General features: G+C 54.8%; 1 protein-coding gene across 2 annotated transcripts in view; it reads right to left on the bottom strand.

The window, feature by feature from the left end:
• Nucleotides 1–1,080: 1,080 nt before the first annotated feature.
• Shank1 (SH3 and multiple ankyrin repeat domains 1) overlaps nt 1,081–27,338 on the bottom strand; it is a 44,744-nt gene continuing 18,486 nt past the window's right edge. The window contains exons 12-24 of one of the 2 annotated variants that reach the window (XM_035446620.1): nt 26,083–26,196; nt 25,872–25,947; nt 25,424–25,450; nt 16,944–17,026; nt 16,571–16,695; nt 15,981–16,116; nt 15,466–15,546; nt 14,926–14,949; nt 14,669–14,737; nt 14,222–14,340; nt 7,731–7,827; nt 4,139–7,226; nt 1,081–2,069 (exon numbers count right to left, since the gene is read on the bottom strand). In XM_035446620.1, the coding sequence (XP_035302511.1) occupies nt 1,355–2,069; nt 4,139–7,226; nt 7,731–7,827; nt 14,222–14,340; nt 14,669–14,737; nt 14,926–14,949; nt 15,466–15,546; nt 15,981–16,116; nt 16,571–16,695; nt 16,944–17,026; nt 25,424–25,450; nt 25,872–25,947; nt 26,083–26,196 (4,754 nt within the window). In that variant the 3' untranslated portion in view covers nt 1,081–1,354. The remainder of the gene's footprint in view (nt 2,070–4,138; nt 7,227–7,730; nt 7,828–14,221; nt 14,341–14,668; nt 14,738–14,925; nt 14,950–15,465; nt 15,547–15,980; nt 16,117–16,570; nt 16,696–16,943; nt 17,027–25,423; nt 25,451–25,871; nt 25,948–26,082; nt 26,197–27,338) is intronic. The other variant, XM_035446621.1, reaches the window with a different exon arrangement.

The following is a 27,338-nucleotide window of genomic DNA, read 5'->3' as shown; positions in this document are numbered from 1 at the left end:
CAAGCACATTCCAGACCTGAGCACCATTTAAAAAAAAAAAAAAAAAAGTTCCTGGGGAGAAGCAAAGGGGTTTGGGAGGGCAAGTGAGCAGAGGAAGTGTGCAAGAGGGTACAGGAAAGAAAGGATGAAAGTGAACAGAAGTAGCCTGTTGGTGGTGGCACACGCCTTTAATCCCATTGCTTGGGAAGCAGAGGCAGGCGGATCAAGGTCAACCTGGTCTGCAGAGTGAGTTCCAGAAACAGCCAGGACTACAGAGAGAAACCCTGTCTCAAAAAAAATGGGAGAGAGAGAGAGAGAGAGAGAGAGAGAGAGAGAGAGAGAGAGAGAGACTCAGAGACAGAGAGAGACACAGAGACAGAGAGAGGCCTGGGCTGTGAATATACAATGGGTATGCTAAGTATCAGAGAAAATGGAGAGGTCAGGGGACAGGAGTGCCATCATGAGAGGGTGCCAGGACAGGAAAGCGTCCCCAAGTATGAAATGGAGCTCAGTGTGTTCAGAGTGTACAAGGACAGAGCAGAGAGAAGGGGTAGTGAGGGCTACAGGAGTATGCCTGGGTCTGTGAAGAGAGGAAGAAGTCCCATGTGTGTCTGCAGCATGGGTCCAGGGTGGGTGGTCAGAGAAATAAAGGGTGCAATCTACCCTCCCCCCAAGAAGAAAGGATGCAGAGAGCAAGCTAGCAGAGGTGGATGTGGATGGCGCTGAGAGAGAGAGAGAGAGAGAGAGAGAGAGAGAGAGAGAGAGAGAGAGAGAGAGAAACGCAGCGTGTTAGGGAGCTGAGATGGCCTTGCAGGCCAGAGGTGTGCAAGACAGCCAGGGGGCAAGCTTGTGCAAAACTGCAGCCAGGGAGGGGAGCCGGCGTGCAAGAGGCAGGGGGGCGGGGCAGCTGAGAGTGCCAGGGCGAGGGGGAGGCTGAGGGGCCTGGAGAGGTGGAAAGGGTTATTAGAGGGGCGCAGGTGATGGAATCGGAGGGTACACCTTCCCCTGCGGCCTGGGGGGGCAGCACCCCCATCCGGTCAGGCTCTGGGCTGACCCTCTATGGCTCTGTCTGTCCCCCTCCCCAGTCGTCCTTTCCCTCCTTCTCAGTACCCCAGTGTCGTTTTCTAATCCCCCTCTACTCCACTCGCAGTCTAGTGTCAGCTGCCCACCTCTTGTGAGGTGCCAGTGTCTGGCCTGCATCCAGTCCACCTGGGGACCTCAGTCAGGCCTGGGGAGACGGGGCAGGGCACGGTTTTAGCAGAATCCCTAGCCCCCTGAGGGGGTGGGGAGAGAATGATGGTCAGAGGGGTCAGAGGTCAAAGAGGTCAGCGGGCTCAAGGGTCCTATGGACGGGCTGGTCCGTCCAGGCCAGCCATCACCTCTCCAGGAAAAATTTGAGAGCCCGGTCAATGTTCATACGGTGTCCCACCCTGGTCACGCCCAGGTCCACATAGTCCTCCTTGGTCAAGGCGGGCAGGTGGGAACCATCAATCTCGTGGTCCAGGAACTGGGCTCGGTGCTCTGATAAGCCCAGCCACTCCAGCCAATCGGCGACATCAAACTTGGTCCAGAACCCCAGAGGCTTGGCGCCAAATGGCTTGTCCGGGGGCAGCGAGAGCAGGCGGGTGGGTGACAGGGAGCGAGAGGCCCCTGACAAGGCTCCTCCGAGACCCCCAGATATCCCGGGGTGTGGTGGCACAAAGACTGGAGCAAAAGGGTCAGCTGAGCCTCCTGCCCCTCCAGTCGGGGAGCTACGGATGTCGAAGAGGCCCGGGTAGAGGGGTCCTGAAGGCAGGATGGGCAAAGAAGAGGGTCTGGGCGCTGGGCTGACCTTGTGATCCGAGGCAGGCAGCAGCGAGGGGCTGGGTGCCCGGCGGAGCAACGGAGGCCGCATCTCAAATTCCACGCCCTGCAGATGTCGGGTGGAAGCTGAGGCAGATGAGGCTGAAGGGGATGTAGCTCCTGGGGCTGCAGCTGTTGACGAGCCCCCGGATCCGGTGGGGAGTGGAGGCAGAGGGGGTTTAGGCCAGTTCTGAAAGATGCTGCTGCTGGGCTTGGAGAGGAGAGAGGTCTGGGAGTCTTCGGAGAGCCTGGAATGTGACAAGGGGTGGGGCGGGGGCAGGGGTGAGGGAGAAGGGTTTGGGAGCAAGTGTTGAGGGCAAGGGTGAAAAAGAGGCCGAAGTCATGATTCAGAGGGAGAGACACAAGGGTAGGGGCAGAGATGGAGAAGATGGATGGTGGTAAGGGAGGGTCAGATGAGTGTCAGGAGAGAAGTGAAGGGCAAGAGATAGGACAGGGAGAGGGTGATAGCCAAGAGAGATGGAAGAAAAAGAACCATTAAGTGACAGCAATAACACCCGCCACCACTTGCTGCAGCTCGTGTGTGTCAGGCATTGTTCTAAAGGCTTTCTGAATCACATCTCAATTTAATCCCCACAACAGCCCTGGTGGAAGGTTACTATTATCGTCAAGAGCACAGAGAGCTTAAGAAACTTGCCTAAGGACACACAGCCAGGGAGTGGCAGAGCCCAGTTAGAAGTCACCAAAGTCTGAGCTCTTAACCACTACTCTATACTGCCTTTTTTTTTTTTTTTTTTTTTTTTTTTTTTTTTTTTGGTTACGGTCAGTTATAGCAGAGTGGAAGACAGGGAGACAGAAACAAAACAGAACAAACAAAAACAGGGTGGGTATTCAAGGGGAGAGAGATGGAAGGGGATGGGGACAGAGAACAGAGAGAGAGAGGTGAAGAGAGGGAGATGAAAGAGAGAAGAAACAAGGGGAGAAAAAGGTTCCCCTCATCCCTTAAGCTCCCTTCAGCATGGCCACACCACAGGGCCTTTGAATTGGCTATTCCCACTGGGTGGCTCACCCACACAGCCTGGTGACCTTTTCTGAGAGAACAGTAACCAACCAATTCTTAGGTTATTTTGTGAGAGAAGCACCTACAGTTTAGCTGGAGGTGTTGCTCAGTGGTAGAGCCCTTCCCTGCCTAGAATCCCTCAGTGAGGGGTTGGGGGTGTGGCATCTGACTTTTAATAAACTAGGAGCAAGATGGGCTCTGGGTCTGTCTTGAACTGTCTACTGTGGCCCCCTCACCTCATCCAGAAGGGCACACTACTGTGCTGGACATCTAATCCGTGCATTTGGTGACTACACACAGCATCCCCCCATCCACCCGTGAAGAAGGAGTGAATTGTTTCATATCGCCAAAGCCTACTAAATCCACACTGGAATGTTAACCACAGGGAACAGAATTACAGTGCACTTTAGACGGAGAGGAAGAGTTTCAACCTCTCCTCACTGCATCTGAGTACAAGAGAGATGGCTTTCCCTGAGACTAGCCATTGCACGCATGGGCCATGGCTTCAAAGAGCGCACAACTAAGAAGTATTTGGGGAATGACAGCATGGGCCCATATCTTCCCATCTAGTGGGTGCAGGTTCTCCAAAGATGACCTGCCCTCTTTCATCACGTTGATAGCAAGGGCAAAAGTTAAGTTCTGTCCCAATCTCTTTCAAGCAGGGGCTGTGCCCCCTCCTTCTATAGAGAGGTGTCATCCACCTGGTGCCATGAAGAGCCACACAGACACCTTAACTTAATGCATTTTTGTTGTTGTTAATATTTTGTATCTAGGCTTGGTGGTTTAGGTCTGTCATTCCAGTTACTGGAGACGTTGAAGCAGGAGGTTTAGAAGTCGAAGTTGGTTCTTGAACTCTAAAGAGAGTTCAAAGACAGCCAAAGAACCTTAGTTAGGTCCTGACTCAAAAGGTAAGAAGGCTGGGCATGTTGCTCAGTGATTGAGTCCCTGCCTGCATTCCCTCAGTAAGAGGCTGGGGTGTGATTCCCTGGTAGAGTCCCTGACTAGACTCCCCACCCCCCACCCCCCAGTGAGAGGCTGGGGCCATAACTCAATAGTTGAACACTTTAGCATGCCTGAAGCCCTAGGTTTGACCCCCAGGACTATCAAAAGCAAAATAAAAACATGTAGCCATTCATCTTGGGCCATGGGTTATGGTGACCATGGAGCTGAAAGTGTGCTTCTTAGAGGTCCGATTCCTGCAAGACAGCCCAGTTTGTTTTCTGTAACTCCGAGGCTCTTTGGGGACCTTGGGCTCCAGCACCTGCCATAGCCACCCGCCAGCCACAACCTTCTGCTCACCTCTGCCGCTGCAGGGAGGAGGTCCTCTCTGGGATGTAACTGGCTCCTCCATGGTGGCTGTCTGTGCTGCCCCCGCTGCCTCCCCGAGCCCAAGGCAGAGCTCCTCCCACGGCAGAGGACCCACCAAACTGCTGGAGCTTGGAGCTGAGTTCGCTGATGATGCTGGCTTTGACCGTGGCCAAGGCAGAGGCCTGAGGCTGGGACAGGGGCCCTGGCAGGGGTGGGGGTGGGGGTCCCGGAACCTCCTCCCACGGTAGCAGCTTCCGAGGCAAGGACGAGGCAGTGGGCAAAGGTACAGGCGGGACTTCTGGCTCAACCGCCACGGGACCTCCTGCCACACCTGCCGTGGAAGGTCCGGAGCAAGCACTCAAGGCCAGTAGCCCATCTGTTCCAGCTCCGGTCACAGAGACCGTGGGGCTGGTGGGGGTGACAGGATCTCGGAGGCCCCCACTGGGACTAGGTCTCAAATTCCCACCAGCCCCAAGCGCCCGGCCCCGGAGTTTGGAGGGAGTCATGAGCTGTGGAGGGTATGGTGGGCCAGGAGTCCCGCTGCCCCCGAAGGCCTGGCCATCCAGGTAGGCAACATAGGTGTCCAGGAGCTCCGTCCCACTGGCCACCCCGGCCCCGCCCCCGGCCCCGCCCCCAGTGTTGCCTCCTCCTTCGGCCGACAAACTGCTGAGTGTGGACGCGCTGCTGATGGTCTCCAGCGGGTGATCGCTACTGCTCCGACTGTCCACCTCCTCAATTCCAGAATCCGTGCCAGGTGGAGGATCAGGGCCTGGTTGAGGGGCTGGGGGAGCTGGGGCTGCTGGAGCTGGTGGGCCTGGAGCAGGAGTATCCCCAGGAGCCGCGGGAGCCCCCTGGGTCAGCGTAGCCACTTCGCTGTCATAAGAGGTCAGGCTAGATGCGGTGGAGTCCAGGGTGGGAGGGGCTGCTGCCACAGCCGGGGGTGGGGCTGAGGGTAGAGGGGTAGCCGGGGAGGGAGGGTCAGGCAGCGGGTGGGGAGGCCCTGGTGTGAGAGGCGACTCTGGCTTTTCGAAGCTATTGGAAAACTCCAGGGGTGGAGGCAGCGGCTCCGCAAAGAGGAACTCGCCGTCGTCCACATCCACTGAAGGGGCTGGCGGCGGCAAGACCAGCAGCGGAAGGCCGTTCTCCTCACTGCCCCGCGGGGAGGTGGGAGAGGCTGGCAAGACCCTGCGCGGGCTGGGCGGTGGGACCCCAGGTCCATCTTCAGTGGAGGACCCTCTCGTGCCCGCTGCGGGAGGCCGGGCCTGGCAATTCTCAAGGAACCGCACATGAAGTGGCAGCCGCTCGGGCTCTTCTGGGGCTGCAGTGCGCCAGGGCTTGCTCACCCCAGGAAGGGGAGTTGGGGGTTCCGGCCCCAGCTGCAGCAGGAGCGGCCCAACCCCAGGAGCCGTCGGGGGCAGACGGTGCAGTAGGGAGCGGCGAGCTGCAGGTGGACTGGCGGGAAGGGCCTTCTCCTGACTCCCTAGGCCTGCTCGGTACCCCAGCTCCCTGCGCGCGGGGTCCCCCCAGAGGCGCAACACCGGCTCGTGACGCGCGTGTGGTGAATGGGGTGAGTGGGGCGAGTGGTGGTGGAGGGTGGGCGGTGGGGCGTCGTAGCGTGGCGATGGAGGTCTCGGAGGCGGCTGAGGGGCGCCCCCACCCTCGGAGGACTCCTTCAAGGCCCGCTCCCGGGCGGCCAAGGCCAGCCCCAGCGGAGAGGCGGGATCCAAGGCCTTGCCAGTCAGCGGATGCACCAGGGGCCGCGGGGGAAGGAAACTGGTGAAAGCGCTGCTACTCCCGCTGCCCCCGTAGGCTCGGCTGCCGGCTGCATAGGCCCCATAGCCCCCGCTGCTGCCCCCCGACTCCAGCCGGAGGTACGGCTCGGCGGAGAACATGCCTTCATCAATGGATTTGGAGTGGCGCAGCCGGGGACCTGGGGGCGCCCCCGGGCCCAGCCCGCTGTCACCTCCATCCTCATCTCCAGCATCAGTGGACAGGAACAGCGTGGACCGCCGGCGGGCTTCGTTCTGCCAGCCTCCCTCCCTCCGCGCCGCGCCTACCAGGGCTGCTCCAAACTGGCTGGTGAAGTCTAGCGTGGCTGGGCCGCTGGGCGACCCAGGGGTGGGCACGGGCGACGGGGACGGCGGCACAGGGGACGCGGCAGGCGCAGGGCTGGGCGAGGATCCACCGCCGCCCGCACCGTCGGGCTGGGTGGGGGGCTCGGCCTCTGTGCTGCTTCCCTGGCTGCTGCGGCCACTGCTACTGGTGGATGGGGCTTTGATGATGATGGTAGGGATAGGGATGGAATTTTTCTCAGATGGTCCGGCCGGAGGTGGTTCAGGCCGCGGCAGCGCCGGGGATGTTGGGGAGGACGCCGGAGGCAGGCTGCCCTTCTGGGGCTCGCCTTCCACCTTGGTCTGCTTGACCAGTGGGCCCTTGCGACCGCGTCCCGAGCGGGCGGGCACATACATAGCTGCACTGGCCGCCCTCGGGGGCAGCTGGAAGTAGCGCAGGGCGGGAGCCTGAGTGGGGCCGCTGCTGCCTCCGCTGCTACTGTGGTGGGAAGGTGATGGGACCCCCGAGGTCGGGCTGGGTCCTCCGCCTCTCCAGCCTCGAAGGCTGGGCTGGGGTCCCAGGGCCAGTCGAGGTGGGGGATCGTCGGGGGAACCTCCTGTCTCCATCTCTGGTGGGTGAGGAGGGTGTGCATGGTGATGGTGGGGCTGCGGAGGTGGGGCGTGATGATGGTGATGATGAGGTGGGTGGTGATGGGCAGGGGGTAGGGCTCCACCGTGATACAGGCTCTTCTCCCGGCCCCCACTACGGGTGTCAGTAGGAGACGGCCCATCGAAAGATGAAGGCGAGGAGGCAGGGAGGGGACCTCCAGATCCTGGGTTGAAGGGGCCTCCCCGGGGCGACGGAGTGAGGCGGCCGGAAGAAGAGGGGGCCGGAGGTGTGCTGTAGGGAGGCTCTGGGGGGGATGTAGTGGGTGGTGGGGGTATGTCCTCCGAACCAGGGACTGACAGACTACGGCTGAATTTCATGGCTGGGGGTGCTAGGTAGGGCCTGTCATCTTCCGCAGCCCCTGTTGAGACACATAAGACCAAGGGAGGAATTGGAGACTGGCAGAGCTCTTCCTAGAAACAACAATCTGCAGGTACGCAAGGGAAAAGGCTCAATTAAGTGGAGTTTCACCCTCAGGCCATGAGGGGGCGCCGTTTACTAATTGTTCAAAGGACTACGGCACATAATAAAGGTGACTTGGAGTGAGTTTAAAGCAGGCACGAGTAGAAAATGCTATCATTTTACACAGAGCTGAGCAGGAAGCAGCTGGCTGGCTCCTCCCTCAACAAGTATCTGCCTCCTCTTACTACCTGCCCGTTACCAAAGCTCCATCTTCTAAACACCAAAAGAGCCGGTTTTCTAGATGCTACCCATTCCAGGTCACACAGCTGAGAAGAAGCAAACCTGGGATTCATCCAAACTGGACCTCATCTAACCATCTAATGTGGTGTTAGAACACATTACCAAACCCAATCAGGTCTCTCATGTACTCCCGGGCCACATCCCAGGATGCTGGGAGACATACCAATAGATTTCTGCCGGAGCATAAGGCCAGGTCCGGGAGGCAGGAAGGATGGCCGGTCATAACTTGGCTGGGAGCGATGATGGGGATCAAAGTTCGACTTCAGGGCCGAAGGTAGAGGGAGAGAGAGAAGAGAGCAGAGAAGGGTCAGTCAGCGCTCTCCACACCCAAGGGTTACTTTCTCCTCTGAGTCCCTGCATGGCAGAAACATGGCATGGAGAAGCTAGAAAGCAATTCCTGGGAGACGTTCTCTGGGGTGGCAGTCAGGAGAAAGAAAAAAGCAAGCAGATGAGCTGTCCCACTAAACCAGGCACCACCTGCAGTCATGGCCTGAACCCAGGTCCCAGTGACACTCTTCTGGCCTGTAGCAGCAGCCACTCTCTGGCTTTCTGTTGCTTCTCTTGTTCACGCCTTTCTGGTCTCTTTTCCAGACTTGGCAGAATCTTTCAAAAAGAAATCAGGGCTGGGGAGATTGCTGAGTCGGCAAACTACTTTGCCACACACCCAAGCATGCGGACCTCAGTTCTAATCCCTGGTTGGGCAGCCCATGTCAGACCCACAGAAACACCCAGGTATGAGGCCAGACTGGCCCACAGCCACAGCTTCCACCTCAGAGCCTCCCATGAGCTCATGCAGGCCAGGAGCTGCTCTTCAATTTCAGTTCATTATTAGCTTAAAGATGTGTGTGTGTGTCTCCACTCACAGAGGTCAGAAGGGATGCCAGAGCTAGGATGCAGATGTGGGGTAGGCTGGGCTGGGCTACATGGGCCTGGGATCCAAACACCCATCCTCGTGATGACACAACAAACCCTCTTAACCCCTGAGCCATCCATCTTTCTAGCCCCATTCAATTCATTAAAGAAAAAATCTGTCTGTTTGACATCCATCAATTGTTCTATGCATTCATCATTTCTACCTGTCCATCATTCCATCTGTCTGATCCTGTGTCCATCATTCCACCCATCCATCATTCCATGCATCCTTCCATTATTCCATCCATCTTCCATCCACCATTCCATCTATTATCTCATCTCTCCATATTTTTTCTGTCTGTCCATCCATCCACCACACTGGCTGTGTTTGAATCCAGTGTGATGGTGATTCCATAGAAGACATGTGGACTCTACCCATCCTCCTGGACAGCTCTAGAGTGATGGCCTGAGAGAGTCCAGGCTTTGCTGGGTCTCGAGTACACCGTCCCTGCACTGGCCTACCTGGGTTAGAATTGTCTATTAACTGTGTTTGTCTCATCCATTCCACTAACAAGGACTGTTCCAGAAGTCATGGATGTCCTGGCTGTATGAAAGGCAGGCCGTAAATAAATTAGAGAACAGAACACGGAGTCCAGTGTGATGACTTACACTTGTCATCTCAGAACTGGAGAGGCTGAGGCAGGAGAATTACCATGAGTTCCAGACTAGCCTGGTCTACAAGTGAGCTATAGAGTCAGCTACAGCATGAGACCCTGTCTCAGAAAAATAACAAACATCCAAGAAAACAAAAGTAGCTGAACCCTGGAAAGACAGATACCCTGTGGAAGATACTGGTTCCACAGGTCCCCAGGGAACCCATTAAACCAACAAAGAGTCTGGGAGTCAGAGAACAGGGTCCTCACTGGGATCAGGGTGATAGAACAGCCAGGGTGACGGGAGGGGCCATGGTGATGGAGGAAGGGTCAAGTTGACAGGGATGGGACATGGGGATGAGGAGGGAAAATGGGGGATGAGAGTCACAGCAGAAATATTAGTGTGAAAGTTGTGTTAGAGTGCCTGGAACTGAATGAGGAGCCTGAGGTGATGAGAGTGACAGAGAAGACTCCCAGGGAGAAGAGCCGGTGCTGAAGGGGGCCTGGCCCAAGGAAAGGACATTCTTTGTAGACCAAGATGGCTTAGAAAAGCTCAGGTCAAAACAATGGGTGAGGGGCACAGGGTCCTGAGTTTGAATCCCCAGCACCAACATAAAAATCTGGGCCTGGCTGCCCATGCCTGTAATGCCAGCATGGTGGTAGGGGTGGGGTGGGGATGATGTGTGGTGAGTGAAAGGTGGATCCCTAGATCTTGACAGACAGCCAGGTTGGACAGAACCGTGAGCTTCCGGTTCAGTGAGGATCTGTCTCAAAGGAACAACACAGAGAGTGGTGGAGGAAGATGCCTTTCCTGTGCTGGCCTGGAATGTGCCATGCTTGCATGATGCACACCACACACAGACACATGCCACACCATACACCACACCCACCACCGCACACATATATGACCCTCACCTCTCACATCCTACACCACACACATACCATACACCACACTCCATACACCACACACACACACACACACACACACACACACACACACACACCATGCACCATACACACCGTACACCACACTCCATACACCACACACACACACACCATGCACCATACACACCGTACACCACACTCCATACACCACACACACACACACACACACCATGCACCATACACACCGTACATCACACTCCATACACCACACGCACACACACCATGCACCATACACACCGTACATCACACTCCATACACCACACACACACACACACACACACACACACACACCATACCCCATACCATACACACTGTATACCACATATCACACAATACCATACACACATGCACACACTATCCACACACCATATACACATATTGGATATATCATACACATGTACATACACCGTGTACACACACCATAAATATACCACACACAGTATACACACAGACCACATACATACATATGCCGCACACCACATGCCTACACCACACACACCCGCACACACTTACAAAATAAATATTGGGGCAAAAAACATCCTGTCTGCTTGGGTTAGCTGTACAGTGGGGCCAGTCTCAGAAGACCTGTTCTGATTGGATATACATTTTCTGAGAGACCTGAGCAAGTGAGTTCAATTCCCTAACACTCGTTTGTCTTCTATAAAATTGAGGTGATCTTCTCTTTCTCTCTAAGGAGACTTGTTGAAGAAGACCATGATGAAAAAGGCAGAAGACCAGGGAAGGTAGATTTGGGGTCCATGTAAGGAAGAACTTTCTAGAAGTCTGCCCATATATAGAATAACTGAAATAGGAGTTTGTGAACTCCTGTCTTTAAATTTGTTCAAGCATCTGCTAGATGATCAACAAGGAAGAGACAGAAGTATCAAAACTTAAGAGCTGAGGCTGGGGAATGGCTCAGTTGGTAAAGTGCTTGCCATGCAAGCACAAGGACCTGAGTTCAACTCCTAGACCCCACAGAAAAACCCCAATGTGGTGGCATGTGCATGCGATCACAGTGCTGGGGTGGGGAAGACAGTCTAGCCTAATTGGTGACCACCTGCAGGTGCAGCAATGGACCCTATTTTTGAGAGACCTCCACAAACAGGGTGCGTGGCACCTGAGGATCGACACCAAAGGCTGTCCTCTGGTTTCCATTAGCACATGTACAAACACTTGCACACATGCCACTAAGAGAGACCCACTGGATGTGGCCTGAGGCTGTCAGATGACAGTTTGGGACCCATTCAACTCAGAAGTGGATGTGAAGCAGCGTCAGACTCCAGGGAGAGTGTTGGAGTGAGACCAGAGGGTGATGACACTAGGCGGGTGCATAGGAAGACGGCTGTGCTTGAGAGCTGTATGTGACAGGACAGGAGTTGACCTCATCTGACCCTCCTGAATGCAGCCAGGCTTCAACCAATTTTACAGAGCAGGAGACAAATCTGGGGATGAGGTAGCATGGTTCAAAGCCGAATAGGGAGAGGAATCAGGATTTAAATGCCCAGTCTGGCTGCGAGACCTGTGCCCTGGCTCTTTTCCCTGCCTCCTGTCTCCTTCCTTTTCTCCCTTTCCTCCTTTCACTCCACACCCTTCCGGACTCCTCTCCATTCTTCATTCCTGTCTTTCTCTCTTTCCCCTTCCTGCCCCTCTTTCTCCCTACCCTCTTTTTCTTCCCCCCTTTCTTGGTGCTGCAGCTTGAACACGGGGCCTTGCACCTGACGGGTGTGCACTCTTCCACGGGCTGCACCTCAGCTCTCAATTATTTCCTACTCTGAACTTGTGTGGCAGGATGGCACAGCAGATAACCTACCCTAACACTGTAGACATTTCAGATGTCTTAAGAAACCAAGGATGGCATGAAGGGAAGGCTGGGGCCTGTAGGGCAGTTGGCTAGCCAGACAAGTGGCCTCTAGCCTGGAAATTCCAGGATGCTGGCTGCAAAACCTGCTCCTTGCCTCTGCATAAAAGTGCAGCCTCTCTGGGGTTGGAGTGTGTGGTCCTGAGGGAAGAAATGACACACCTGTGCTCACATCATCCAGTGGAAAACTCAGCCCTTTTCTCCCTTAAAGTTTAGGCAGTGAGCTCTGCTAGTCTCAGTGAGACAGGCGTCTGCTCTCCCCACTCCCAGAGATTGCAGAGATTTCCCTACCCCATCACAACAATGGCTCATTTCTACAAATAGTGTTTATGCTGCTGCAGCTACAGCACTTAGACACCACAACCCAGCCTCCCTGGGTATTGTGCTGGACAAAAGACACTGATATCGTTATAGCAACAAATCTGTTTTACCCTTCGGTTTTCTGAGACAGGGTCTCACTCTGTGGCCTAGGTTGGTCCTTAAAACTCATGGCAATCCTCTTGCCTCAATCTCTGGACTGCTTCCATTATAGGTGTGAGCCACTACTTCTGACTTCAAAATTCACTTAAAAATTAGTTTGAAGGTTAGAGATGTAGTAGCACTTACAGCACTCACATAACACCCAGCAGTGAGGGCTAGGGGCGTGGCTCAGTGGAGAGTCACTGCCCAGAATCCCCCCCTCACCCCCCCCCCAAGTGTAGCTGAGCGATAGAGTTTTGGCCTAGAGCAGTGGTTCTTAACCTTCCTAACACTGCAACCCTTTAACACAGTTCCTCATGTGTGGTGACCCAGCCATAACATTATTTCCATTGCTACTTCAGAACTGTAATTATGCTACTGTTATGAATCATAATGTAAATACCTGATATGCAGGATTTCTGATGTGGCACCTGTGAAAGGGGTTCTGACCCACACATTGAGAACTGCTAGCCTAGAATCTCCTCAGTGAAGGACTGGGAGCATGGTCCACTGGTAGAGCCCTTTCTAGGATCCCTAGTGAAGGAGCTAGAGGTAAGTCTCAATGGTGAAATGCATGCGACCCTAGGTTGAACCTCCTCCCCCAACAGTTATTCTGGTGTGACTGCCTCTCATCCGTATCACAGGCGGTCTCTGTATGTGTCACTCTGCACTTGATCTAAGACAGATGCAGTAAGCTTAGCTGAGAAAGCCCACATCAACCTGCCAATCAGATCTTGGGCTCACCTTAGAGTAAATGCCCCTAGGCCATCAGGCTGTGGGTGTGGCCTGAGGACAGAGCCTTGGCAGGCAGAGGGCATAGGCTAAGGGAGATGCCAGGCAGTGGGTTACCTCCAGAGGTGACAGCTGGAGGATAGAATAGTACACACAGGTTTGATGTGGTTGTGTTGGTGTCAAAGGGCCAAACCCATGAGGGCAGAGCCAGCAGGGTCCTGGTAGAAGGGCCCAGGCTGCATCTGGCCTTTTCTGAGTTTCATTTCCACATCTGTCAATGAGCTAACCACTGCTGCATATCTCACAAGGAGATTCTAAGGCAGGAATGAGGTAATCTGTGTGGAACACTGTATCTGAAATGCGTTGAACATGATACACATCAGCCTTTTCCTCTGGGGAAGGGCAGGTGGAGAAGGTACACTGTGTGTCAGCGTGTGTGTGTGTGTGTGTGTGTGTGTGTGTGTGTGTGTGTGTGTGAGTGTGTGTAGTAGGCCTGAGGTTGGTGGCAATATGTGTCTTCTTCAATCACTTTCAACTCTATTTCAAAAAAATCATGTGTGTTCCCATGTGTCTGCATGTGGGGCTGTGCAGTGGAAGGCAGAGAGGGTATCAGAACTTCTGAAGCTGGGGCTATAGAGTTATAGACAGTTGTCAGCAGCCCCATGTGGGTTCTGGGAACTGAATACCAGTCTTCTCCAAGAACAGTTCATACTCTTAACCCCTGAGCCGTCTCTCCAGCCCCAACGTCGATATTTTAAAAGCCCTCTAACTGTTGAGCATCTAAAATAAGGCTGGGGATCTATAACTATGACATCATTATATTTTGTCTGGAGACAAGGTCTCCCTATATAGTTCAGACTGATCTCAAACTCACAGCAACCCTCCTGACTCTGCTTCCCAAGATCTGGATGAACCATCATGCCACATCTCCACAGTATCACTTTGTCTTATGTGAGGTCCCCAAGGTGGGAAGGAAAGAGGGGGCATGAGATTTAACATGAGAAGCAGAATTGTCAAGATTGGAGGGAGAAGATGAGGGAGGAGAAAGTTAGTGTGGTACTTCTCAAGACCAGTGTAGAGCTCAGATGGAGAAGACATCTGGCCTTCATATCAGCACACCATCCCCTCCGTTTCCTTCCCACACCAGTTACCTACCTCAGTGGCAAAGAATCCTTTGGGCCGGTGCTTGCCCAGGGACGCTAGGCCACCAGGCCCAGGACTCTCACTTGCGCTGATGGTCTGCTGAGCAGCAGCCAAGATCTCATCCAGTTTGTCTGTGGGGAAGCGAAGACAAAGAGACAGGGAAAGTTAAAGTTGCCTTGGCTCACCACAGAGACCTGGCTGCCTTGGGGTATGATATAGAACTCACGTGGTCCTATTTCTGTCTCTGGGACACCTCCCAGCCTAGCAGGCAGGCCCCAGTGATGACAAAGCACAGGAGGGGGGGCACAATGATGGTAGGAAGGAACCAGAGCTCCAGGGCACCGAGTGCTGAGCTCATGGGTGTCTGAGGGGCACACAGGAAAGAGGAGGCATGCAGCACCTTCAGGGGCTGTAGGGTAGGGGGAGTTGGCATCAGGGAGCCATGCTGTGATGTCTTACTGAGTGCCATCTGATATACAGTCCGTTTTTTCTCCATGCTGGGCACTGGTGCCGGCTGTTGTTCATACTCTGTGGGCAAAGGAGAGGGATGAAGCTCAAGGGTGCCTCTGCAAAGGGCATGGCCAGCAGGTGTGGACCAGCAGGTGTGGCCAGCGCAAGGTGGGGGCAGTGAGGGGCTGGGGTCAGGGGAAGGGTAAATCCGCCGCTGGGGTGGGTCGGGAGACTGGGACCCTCCCACCAGACCTGAGCCCACTCACCAATTTTCTTCTTCCAGGGGGAGACTAGCCCAGGGGTAGACAGCAGAGGAGCCAAGAGTTAGGACATCAGGGGAGGTGAGGGACCCCTCTTTGGAATTGCCCACCTCCCTAGGGACCCAGATAGTGGAATAGTCAGTCATCTGCACAATTGGCCCCAGGTCAGGGGAAAATGAGACCCGCCCCAGGTCATGAGATTCTGCCTGCAAGGCTCAGCTAACCTTCCTCTGTTGGGTGAGGGAGCCAGTAGAAGAAAGGGGAGGGGACAAAAGGAGAGTGACCCATAGCAGAGGGACACATACAGACCCCCAGAGACCAGGGACAGAGAAACAGAGATACAAAAGGGCAGAGGGAGGACTCAAAAAACTCCCCAGTGACACACAGGCAGGCCACAGAACCTGGCCCAAGGACATGGAGGGGGGGGCGGGACAGGAGGAGGACAAGGACCCCTCGTGACTAACAACACTGACAAAGTCAAGGGTGGTCCAGCCCCTTGCCCCTGGCCGCCCCTGGCCCTCGGCCCCGGCAGCCCCGTAGGCTCACCCATTTCCTCCAGCTCTGAGGTCATAGACTTGGAACGCAGGGAGATGGCTGGGGGCGGGAGCCGCTTAGCCTGCTGGGATGCTGGAAAGGTGGGGGTGGTTGGGAGGTGTCAGTGATGCAGGGAGAAGACCCCTTGACACCCATTCCTTTCACTTGCTTCCAGAACTCTGAGAACAGCACCCCAGCATGCTGAGCCCTCTGTGCCTCGGTTTCTCCCCAGAAAGGTTAGGAACAGGCAGGCCTTGAGGAGGAAGGAGGGCCTCGTGGGGTTTTGAGAAGTGGCCCTAAGAGTTTTAATTTGGAGGCTGCAGAAGCCCCTTTCTCATCTTGATACAAAGTCTCATTTGTATCAAGCTCCTCTGCTGGCTCAAACTCACTAGATAGCCCAGGATGGCCATGGACTTCTGATCCTCCTACCATGATGCCCCTCCCTGCAGCTTTGGGGCTGGAGCACAGAGCTCTGTGTGTGCCAGGCCAGCTCTCTACTACACAGCTGAAGCACAGCAGCGAAGTACCTTTTTTGTGAACGGCTTCGTCCATGTCTGGGTGTCTGGTCACCATCACCACCTTGACCATCAGTGTGTTGCCTCCCTGGCGGATCATATTGACCACCTGACGGTGGCCAACCTTTACTACATTCTGTCCGTTCACCTGTGTCATGAAGGAAGGGTAGAAGACTTTCAGCTCTAGAGTCCCCAACAGAATGACCTCCTACCACACCCTTTCTCATCCTTATAACCTGTGTTCCCAAATGGACTGACCTGTACACTCTAGTCACCCTACACCCTTCATGTCCGTGTATTGCATATGTTGGGGGACAATACTTTTTAATTTTTATTTTAAGGTACAGTATACTCTGTGGCCCAGGCTGATCTGGAACTCACTATGTAGCCCAGGCCAGCCTTGAACTAGTGACAGTGGCGGTTTTCCTGGAATAGCTAGTTGGAATGACAGGTATGAGCCATCACACTAATATGGGTACCTTTCAAGGGTCCAGGAAGAGTTGCCTTATGGGATGACTCCATAGACTAAATGGGCTGAAGGGGTGACCAGACTCAGGGGTTGTCCCCAGGATCCCCAGGAGGACAGTGTGGCTGGGGCTCACCTCGATGAGGAAGTCTCCCATCCGTAGTCCAGCCCGCCATGCCACGCCACCCTCGTCCACAGACTCGAGGTACTGCAGCGCCGGGAAGGCCGGGGTGGGGGTGAATTCCTCGATGGGGGTCTGCGCTGCAGACGGGGAGGAGCCGGCGGGGTCGGAGGGGAGGGGGTGGAGAGGCCGAGCAGGGGATGGGGCTCAGACCCAAGTCACAGAGGACTCACTGGAGCTGAGGGACCAGCACCCCAGGGTGGGGCAATGGGTGGGCTTAGGGTCTTTGTGTGTGTGGGGGGTCCCTTCTCTTTTTCCATCCTCCCTATGCAGGCCCTGCTTCTTGGGTCAGAGAGGCTCTCCCTTCCCCTCCCCGGCCAGCACTCACCCTTGGCCCCCCGTAGCACGAACCCGAACCCCTCACTGTCCTTCTTCTGCAGTAAGACTGTCTTCTCCTTGATGATGTAATCACTGGCAGGAGGCAGGAGGAAGGGATGGGGGAGGAGAGGGCTCATGAGGTACAGAGTGGGTGCCCCACCCAGGCACAGGGTGCCCCAGCCCCTGCATGGAGGCCATTCTCGGCAGTTCCCCACCCCCATCCAGTCTGTACTTATGCTCACAACGCCCCCTCAGAGCCTGGGGTGCTCTTGTTCCCGCCCACTCTTTCCTCATTCATCCTTCCGTGAATCCATCCACCCATCCATTCAACAGAGCTGTTACTGAGCCCACGGTGCACCAGGCACCCAGTGGGGTGGGAGAGGAGGCTCTCAATTCTCACAGCCCTGCCTGGGTTCTAGCTGGCAGCTTGAACCTATCTGTCTGTGACCTTGAACCTATGATTTTAACCTTTTGTGCTGCAGTTTCCAAGTCTGTCACAGGGGCCTGCCTGAAGAGGCTGTGAGGGAGTTCAGAAGCTGTGCTATACACACAGGGTGTACCACAGAGCCCAGGAGGCCAAGGTGCTAAGTCAAAAGGGTGGATGCATTAACACATCTCATCTCCTTTACTACAGGAATACCTTCAGAGGACCAATCAAAACAGTGTTTACATTACCCATCCAGTCTGTTAGCCACTAGCTGCACATGGCTATTTTTTAAATCAACACTAATCAAAATTAAACTTAAAGTGTCAGTTCCTCAGTTATGGTGGCCACGTGATGTTCCTGATGACAGTGCTGACACAGAACATTCCTGCGTTATTGCAAGTTCCGGTGGACAGTGCTGACTGATGCATCCCTTGATAAGTTTCAAGTGTGTCACACACAGGCTGTCAGTACACTCTGGTCACACACCAATTACCAGTCCTGATGATGCAAGCCTGTCAGCTCAGCTACGGGAGGGGGTTGCTGAGAAAGGAGGGTCAAAGCTTAAGATCAGCCTGAGCAACTTCGTGAGGCTCTGTCTGAAGATAAAACGTGGGATGAGAGCTAGGGATACGGCTTAGCAGTAATGCCCTTGCCTAGAATCCCCAGTGAGGGTCTAGGGTGTGGTTCAGTTCTAGAGCATATGCTTAGAATCCCCCAGTGAGAGGCTGGGGCATGGCTCAGTGCTGGAGTATCTGCCTAGAATTCCCCAGTGAAGGGCTGGAGTGTGGTTCAGTGCTGGAGTATCTGCCTAGAATCCCTCAGAGAGGCGCTAGGGTATGGATCATGCACAAAGGCCCTGAGTTTCATCTCCAGCATTGGAAAAAATAAACACCAATTCCCCCTGAATACAGTGTCAGTTCTAAAGCTATATATGTCACCAGTACATCTTAGTAGGATACAACACAGAGAAAACCAATAAAATTAAAATCATAGCACTCATTTCTACGCTTGTTCAGGTTGGTTGCAGCACAGCCTCAGATCCTGGATCATCACTCTACCCCCTCAGCAGGCTACAGCCATTCCCTGTTCATCCTAATATATGGACAGGAGCACCTAGCTGCTCTACTTCAAGCCAATTCCTTGCAGAATACCCCAGAATATTTAGCACCACCAGAATACAGGCACTGCAGTGCCTCTCTGCAGCAGCAGTCTGTGTTAGCATCTAGATCCCAGGACGAGGGCCATGTACCCTCTCTGTGTTGCAGCAATGCTCAGACATCCCCCTTCACACACACACACACACACACACACACACACACACACACACACACACACACACCAAATCCCAGTTAGATCTGTGTGGCTCTAAGCCACTCCAATAATATCCATGCGGGCTCCCCAATTACCCACCCCCACATATTCATCTAACAGCCCTCCACAAGTACTCCAGTATATTTCAGTGACACCCCCACATATCCCAGTATGCCCCGATTCTGACTCCCCTCACTTTGATATCAGTGTATTCCCATCACACGCCCTCTGAGTACCTCCCAGCACACGGGGATAACACCTAATTGTGTGCCTACTGTGCTACCTCCCCCCATCAGTGCCTCTGTAAGCTCCCATGACCCCACAGCTCCCAGGCAAAAACCCATGCACCCGTGGGTCCATCAGTGGGTGTTGTTCACATGCCTGTGTGATGCCTCCCTTCTGATTGTGCTTAACGGGCACTGTGTCATGCATGCACACAGAAGCATATCCCAGCCATTGTGCTTACCCAGAAGCCAACAAACCTGTCCACAGGTTCCCACCTCCTCCCTGATGGCTCTCCCCATCCCTACCCCCAGCAGTCTTTGCAGCTGCATGGAGCAGGTGCTGGGAAAAGATTGAAGGGCTGAAGCCAGGGGAGGGGTGGGGGGGGAGAAAATTGGGCCTAAGGAGGCTGGAAGGAAGGATGGGGTGGAAGGTGAAGGTGAGTGAGCAGCCTGAGAGGCTATTCAGAGGCCAAGGCAGTTTGGCTCTGACTGTATTCTGTGACAGTCTCACCCAGGCACATGGCGACAATCTCTCCTGAGTCCTTATGTCCTTACTACTCTGACACCCTCTCCACATTCCCAAGAACCTCCCCTTCAGGCAACAGTGCCCTTCAGGCTCCCCCTTTACACCTCTCCGAGGCAAAGTCACCTTCAGTCATTCATGCCTGCCTGCCATTCTCACCTTTCCCCATCTTCTGAAGTCTCTCTCTGTAGTCTAGGCTGCTCTACAGCTCCCATGAGTCTTCCTGTTTCAGCCTCCCTAGTGTTGGGGTGATGGGTGTTAGCCACCACATCTAACTCTGCAATCTCTTTCAGCCCCAGCTCTACACACAAGCCTTCTTCCATGTACCCTGTCCTCAGATACAAGCCTCTTGTTTGTATGTCAAGGCCAATGCTCGCTGCAGGCCTGTAGCATTGAAAGACCTTTGCAACAGACCCACTGGGTTAGCTCCTCACAGCCAGTCCAGGAAGAAGACTTAACTACTACTTATTTCCATTTTATAGGTGGGGCAGTAAGGCACAGAAAGGTTAAACTCTCCAGAAACACACAGTAATGTTCTGTATTTGTTTTCCAGTCAGAGTCTCATTATGTAGCTCTGGCTGTCCTAGAACTCACTATGTAGACCAGGTTGGCCTCCAACTCACAGAGATCTGCTTGTCTCTGCCTCCCAAGTGCTAGGATTTGAGGTGTGTACCACTATACCTAGCAGATAAGTAACGTTCTTTAATACCTAAGAAAACACTTGGAAGCTGCCAATGGTGGTTCACACCTTTAGTCCCAGCACTCGGGAGGCACAGGCAGGTGGATCTCTGTGAGTTCGAGACCAGCCTGGTCTACAAGAGCTAGTTCAGAACAGCCTCCAAAGCCACAGAGAACCCCTGTTTCAAAAAACAAACAACAACAAGAAAAAAGAATATTCGGGTAACTGCAGTTATAATTCTTTCCAGATCACACCATCCAAATACATACACCCAGACACATACATTTACCCCAAAGTTCAGCAGGAGACCTCTATGCTGGCTAGTCTTATGTCAATTGGACACACAAACTAGAGTTATCTGAAAGGAGGGAAACTTAATTGAGAAAATGCCATCATAGAATTCTGCGGCAAGGTGTTTTCTTAATCAGTGACTGATGGGGGAAGGCCCAGCCCATTGTGGGTGGTGCCATCCCTAGGCTGGAAGTCCTGGGCTCTATGAGAAAGCAGGATGAGCAAGCCATGGGGAACAAGCCAGTGAACATCATATCTCCATGGCCTCTGCATCAATTCCTGCCTCCAGGATTCTTCCGTTTGAGTTCCTGTCCTGACTTCCTCCAGTAATGAACTGTACTACAGGAGTGTAAATGATATAAAACCTCTCCTCCTAAACTTGCTTTTTGGTCATAGTGCTTTGTTACAGCAATAGAAACTGTAACTATGACACCACCATGTGCCCCTCAAGCCCCTGGGGTTTATCCTAGCTCCTAAGGTTTATCCTAGCCAGTCCACACCATCCTGTATCACCATGTTTCCCCAAATAACCCCAATCAGCCAGCTGGTCTGAGGGTACCGGGAGACCACCCCTGCACCAGTCATTCTGCTCATCCCTCTTCCAAGGATCCTCTTTGTATTTCTGCCACCTCCTCATCCCTGCATCACGAACCATGCAATGCCAACCACTTTTGGGTCATTTAATATTTAAGTCATTACAACATTCCCAGGTGGGACTGATTGTGAGTGTTCCCATTTTTAAAGCCATGAAAACTGAGGCACAGAGCAAGGGCCTGCTCAAGATCACACCAGTTAGAATTGTCAAGACCACAAGCTAAGTTTCTTGAAAGCCACACATCCCAGTAGTACTCAACCTCCTCTAGTACCACAGCACCCTGGTCTGTCCCTCTGTCTCACATGGACCCCAGCATGCTGCAGAAGTGTCTCTCTATTTCCACAGCTCTTTGTGTGCCCCTGCCTGATGTAGTACTCCGGTCCCAAACCTCCTACTTGCTTTCCTGCCTCTCAGCTTCCTGCAGGCGCCTCCATCCTTCCTCCCTGTGAGCCTCCTCCTTCGTCTACACCTTACTCCACGCCATCCTGTATCCCCATGTTTCCCCAAATTACCTCATCAGCCAGCCATCTGAAGGTGCCCTTAGGATATTGCAGGAGACCACCCCTGCACCCAGTCACTCTGCTCATCCCTTCTTCCAAGGGTCTTCTTCCTGTTTCCACCACCTCCTCGTCCCTCCCTACCTCAGCCCTTCACATTCTTTCGCCTCCTATACAGAGAAGCTAATGGTGTCCCCCAATAGCCCCCAAGTTCCATTAATACTGTCTGCCCTGCCATCCATCCAAACTCTTTCTCTTTTGGTTGTCTGCAGCTTGCCCTACAGACCGGGCTGGTTTTCCCAGCAGTCTCTTTCGCTCACATTCCCTGCAAACTCCAGGCTCTGGTGCCCGGTCCTTGCCCCCAAATCATTTTCCTACTGCCTGCCTTCTATCCTCATCCCAGCACCTTTCTTGGCATGCAGCACCCCCAAACTCCAGTACCCACGCATCCCATTTCCCCTCTATCCAGCAAACCTGCTCCCTCCCCCCGCAATCTCCCCCCCCCCAGTCCACACACAGCACCACTTTAAGTGGTGCGGACTACCTGCCCATCAGGAGCTGGCACCATGTCCTTCCCCAGGCCATCCCTCCGTGTCCCAGAGAAGGTCTCCAGGGCTTGCTGGTTCCCTCATGGAGACTGCGGCGCGCCTGCTCCCCACCCCCACCCCAGGTCCCTCTTGCCCACTCAGGATGCCCCAGCCTGGAGCCGGCTGCCATCCACATTGCTCCCTCCGATCCTCAGTTCCCTCCTTGTGTTTCCATCTCGGCAGGCCTCTCCAACGCTTGCACACAGCCCCTGCATGCAAGGAAGCCGGCCCCTGTCCCCATGCTGAGAGCTGCACACAGGCAGGTGCCAGAGCCCCATGCAGAAGCTTGGCGAGGTTCAACCCACGTGCCCCCATCCCTGCAGAGGGCAGAACCTCAAGCTCCAGGGTCGTTCCTCCCCATGCACAGACTCCTGGGGGCATGGAGCAGGGCACGTGGGGACAGAAACACAAGAGCAAACTGGTGGGGGGGGGGCGAGGGAGGAGGGGGCAGGCCAGGCGTAGGAGGTTGGGTGTTGGGAAATACAGCCGCAGTCTCTAGGACAGATGTACTCTAACACACACACACACACACACACACACACACACACACGTGTGCGCGCATGCACACAGACACACACAGGCACACATACGCACACAGTCCCCAGACAGCCTCGCTGTGGCTCCAATCACACAGAGACAGACACCCACACGCAGGGACACACAGATGGACATAGGTGGGGGGTGGGCTTGGAGCCCACAGTCTCCCCATCTCTGTCTGTCCCTCACACACGCAGGCGGTCACAGGAACACACATCATTGACACACGCACAGCCGCACAGTGACACGCAGCGGAAAAAGAGGAGGGGAGGGAAGGCCGGGGGCGGGATGCCTGTGTGATGGAGGTGTGTGTGGGGGGGACCGACTGTGAATGGGAGACAGGGGTATGAATGGGGGGACTTGCTGACTCTAGGAGGAGGGGCGGGGATGCGAAGGATTGAAGGGGGCCTGTGGTATCTGGGGGAGGGGTGCTGGGGGAAGGGCTCCTTAGAGTAGGGGACTTGGGGGTGTCAGAAAGGGCAAGAGTGGGTTGCAGAGTCTAACTGTAGTGGGGTCTTTTCGTTAGAGGGGGTGAGCAAAAAGTCTTGGTGGAGAGCAGAGGAGGCCCTGGAGCGGCGTCTGAAGCACAGGAAGGAGGGAGGTGGAAGAGAGGCGAGGCGGGTGCTGAGCTGCTGAGAGGGGGTCTGGGAGGACTCAGGCCTAGAGAAGGGAGGCTGCGAAGAGGAAAGTGGACAGGTCTGGGGGCCCTGAAAGCACGGATGGTCGTGCCAGGGGTGAGCGGGTGGCGCGTCGTTACCTGTAAATGTACCAGACGCTGCGCCGCCGGGGCCCCAGCGCCGGCCAGCTGGAGGAGAGCGCAGGGGGCGGCTGGGGCAGGGCGCCCCCGCCGGGGCCACCCCCGACTGCAGACAAAGCCATCGCCACCGCGGCCCCGGCCCGGGTCCCGATCCGGGCCGCCCCCGCCACCACCGCGGCCGCCGTCGCCGCCGCCGCCGCGTCCCCGTCCCCGCTCGGCTGAACCCCCGTGTCCGGGCCCCCAGGCCCCGCCTCATGCTGACCCGCGCCGGGAGGGGGAGGGGCCGGGGAGGGGGCGCACACCCCCTTCGGGAGGGCGGGCAGCCCCGGGGGCTCACATGCCGCGGGGGGCGCGTGGGGACAGCGCATGGCTGAGGCTCCAGCACCGCGGACAGCTCCGGAGGCGGCAGCGGCCCCCGCGTTAACCCCTTGGCGTCCTGAGCCGGGCAGCCGGGAGGAGGGGGGGCGGGCGGGGGAGGGTAATGTGGGGGCCCCTTTGGCGGGAGGAGGGGGAGGGGCAAGGCTCAGGGAGGGGGAGGGAGTCACTTCCGGTCTGTCCCCCCCCCAGCTATACCCCCCCTTTTAGAGTCCTCTCGCGCAGGTGCAGAGAGAGCGAGCCAGAGAGCGGGAGCGCGGGGAGAAGGACGCAGCGCCACACATCATATAAGATGCCTCGCCACGGTGTGCGTGGACAAGCAGACAGAACCACGCTTTCAGGGCAAGGGACACCCAAGAGTGAGAGAGGCCGGTCCCTCCCTAAGAGAGGGCAAACAGCCCACCCTCTGCGTAGACAGACACACAGCTCATCCGCAACATAGTAAGGAAAGGCAGGGTGCGGGGTGGGGTGGGGTGAGAGATCCAAGACACTAAACTGGGACCCAGACCACTGAAACGGAGAGTAGTGAGGGGACACACACACACCACAACTCTCCGAGCTATGGACCCCCACGGCACTCCCCTCCCCAGGCAGGAGGAGAGAGTGGCACACCCCACGGGGTAGGTACATAAGCAAGCATGGTCACTGCAGGCTGGGTCAGGTAGCGCAGAGGGAAGGCATTATTGAAGGGGCGCTTGGATCTCAGACCCAGGAGAGGTAGAGAAGGGACAGAAGAAACGGCAAGGCTTCAGGACAGGGTAGTAATAAGAAAGGGAGGATGGAGACTAGGGTTGAAAGAGACCCCTTTCCATTCAGTCTTTGGAGCAAGTAACATCCCCCCAAGACTCAGATCCAGGAGAGACCCCTCCCCAGAGGCTAACTTGGGGTAGAGGGAGCCTCCATACTCACCCAGTGCCCAGAGCCAGAGACGTACCAGGTGAACAGGCACAAGATGATTCGCCTCAGACCCTGGGGTGCAGGGTGGCTGGCACCCCAGCCCCACCCTGTCCCCACCCATGATATCATTCCTTTTTCCTCCCCCAACCCAGACCTTTCCCCCACTGGCAGAACACAGACACAGGTTTGGACACATTTAATGGCAGGATACTGTGAACAGGGAGACCTTTCCCTGGATTGGGGTGGGATGGGGTGGCAGAGGAGGGTGTCGTCTTTCAGACCCTAGATTGTGGCATCCCTGCCCCACAGCAGAGCCCTGTACCCCTGGAGTCTACCCTCCTCTGCCCTTCCCTCCCACAACATTCCAGGTTCTGAATTCCAGACCAGTCATAGAAGAGAAGACATACACACACTGGGGCCACCAAAGCATACACAGTGACACAGGATGTGTAGAGATCTGTCACCTGTTCACGTGTGAGCAGACACATGGACATCTCTGGCCATGCTTGCCCATGTGCAAAGCCAGTCACACAGTCAAAACCAACACAAATGCACTCATGTGTACTGAGGACTGCAGCATACAGCCTTGGTTAGGGTATATTTACAGTGATATTCAACTAAAGGGCCTTCTGCCTGTACATGCACTCGGATGCGCCATGCACACTGGCAGAGACAGACACGTCCACACTCTGGGACTCCTCAACTTTGGTCATGCACACATACTCATTCTCATCCCCATATACAAGCACCCCATCCTGGCCCAATTCCCACCCTACCCCGCCCCTCTCACCTCCCTGAGTCAATCCCATCGACCAGACTTCAGAAGCAAGTCAGCCAGCAGCCAAGGAGGGGACAGGTGTCAGTGTGCCCATCTCTCTGTCCCCACCCATGGGGTCCTGCTGGTTCCACCCCCCACACACTGTATGACACACAGGATGTACATATGTCCACAGTATGGGGACTGCACACAGACAGGGAAACAGGAAGGAGATCAGGGCTGCTAACTAGCCCCCACACAAGAACCTGGGGCCCCCAGACACCCCAACCCATGTTTTGGGTATCCCCAAACAAGATGGTCTCAGTAGCAGCCAGGGGCAGATTTGGGACTGGGCTACTCATTAACAGAATCCTGCCTTCTCCCAACTTTCAACTTGACCAAGATGAGAAAGAGGCCCTAAAGTGTGGGGTATGAAGGGAGTTGGGAGTGGTGGGGCACCTAAGGGTGTGAGGACATTTACCTTGGGGCATCAAAGCTGTCGTAGGAGCCCACTGTGTAATGCCTGAAGAGTCTCTTTGCCTTGTCGCTTCGGCTTTCTGTAGGGACAAAAAGCCTTGGTCCCTCACTTTGTAAATACCAAGCTCAAGCCTACCCCCAGACTCCTGCACCTTCATGGGGGGGCAGGAGAGACAGGAAGATTGTAAGGTATGATGGACACTATTTCTTGTTACCTTGTCTTCCCTCCTGGGAGCGGTTTGCCACCTCTTCTAGGCAGTCAGAGGGGAACCAGCCAACTCGACCTTTGACCTGGCCTTCCCAGAAGCCTCCTTCCCCGATGCTGAGCACTGGATAGGGACAGGAAAAGGTTTTGAGCGTTCTTTCTCTCTCTCTCTCTCTCTCTCTCTCTCTCTCTCTCTCTCTCTCCCTCCTCTCCACCTTCTCCTCCTCTTCCTCCTCCTCCCCTGCCCCACTATATTTTTGAGAGAAATTCTCATGCATTCTAGGTTGGCCTAGAACTCACTGTACAGCTGATTGTGACCTTGAACTCCTGATTCACCTGCCTTCACCTCCTCAGTGCTGGGATGACAGGCGTGCACCACCAAATCCAGTTTATGTGGTGCCAGCTAAGTCCTCCAACAACTGGATGCCAGCCCCTTCTTGAGGTTTCTAGGCTTTTCTTTTGCTTTCAACACACTTGGTGCACACCATCCTGTTATCCCAACACCCAAAGATGTCCTTAAGACATATGTGATGCATGGGTGCTGGAGGGATGGCTCAGAGGTTGAGAGCACTGTCTGCTCTTCAGTGGATCCGAGTTCATTTCCCAGCATCCACATGGCAGCTCACAACTGTCTGTAACTCCAGTTCCAGGAGCACACAGTGGTGTGCAGACACGCAGGCAAAATGATCATATACATAAAGTAAAATAAAAAATATTTTTAAAAAATAGCTGGTGCAGGATTTGTGTGAATTTGAGGCTAGGCTGTGCTATATCACAAGACCTTATCAAAAATCAAAACAAAAACTTAGGGGTCTGGGGTGGTGAGGTGACTCAGTGGCAAGAGTGTTTATTGTTCAACTCTAAGGACCAGAGTTTGGATGCAAGCAGCCATGTTAAACAAAAGCTGAGTGTGACCACACACAGAACTTTAACTCCACTGTTAGGAAACAGGAGTACTTGCCACTAGCCTAGCTCCAAGTCCACTGAGAGACCCCATCTTAAGGGAATAAGGCAGAGAGTGATTCAGCAGGGCACCCAGACCCCTCCTCTGGCCTCTGCATACATTCACCTGTACACAAGTGTGCATACACCACACTCACACTCAAAATTCCAAACAAAAACTGTTATGGTGGAACACATCTATAACCCCAGCAGTGGAGGCAGATGGATGAGGACTTTAATGCCATTCTCAGTAACCTCAAAACCTAAAACAGAAGGTCTGAGGAATGGGAGAGAACAGGATGGAAAAACAAGTTGCGATACTCT

Source organism: Cricetulus griseus, chromosome 6, assembly GCF_003668045.3.
Source record: "Cricetulus griseus strain 17A/GY chromosome 6, alternate assembly CriGri-PICRH-1.0, whole genome shotgun sequence".
NCBI lineage: Eukaryota > Metazoa > Chordata > Mammalia > Rodentia > Cricetidae > Cricetulus > Cricetulus griseus.
Note: the sequence above shows the minus strand (reverse complement) of the source record. Positions and strands in the feature narration are given on the sequence as shown.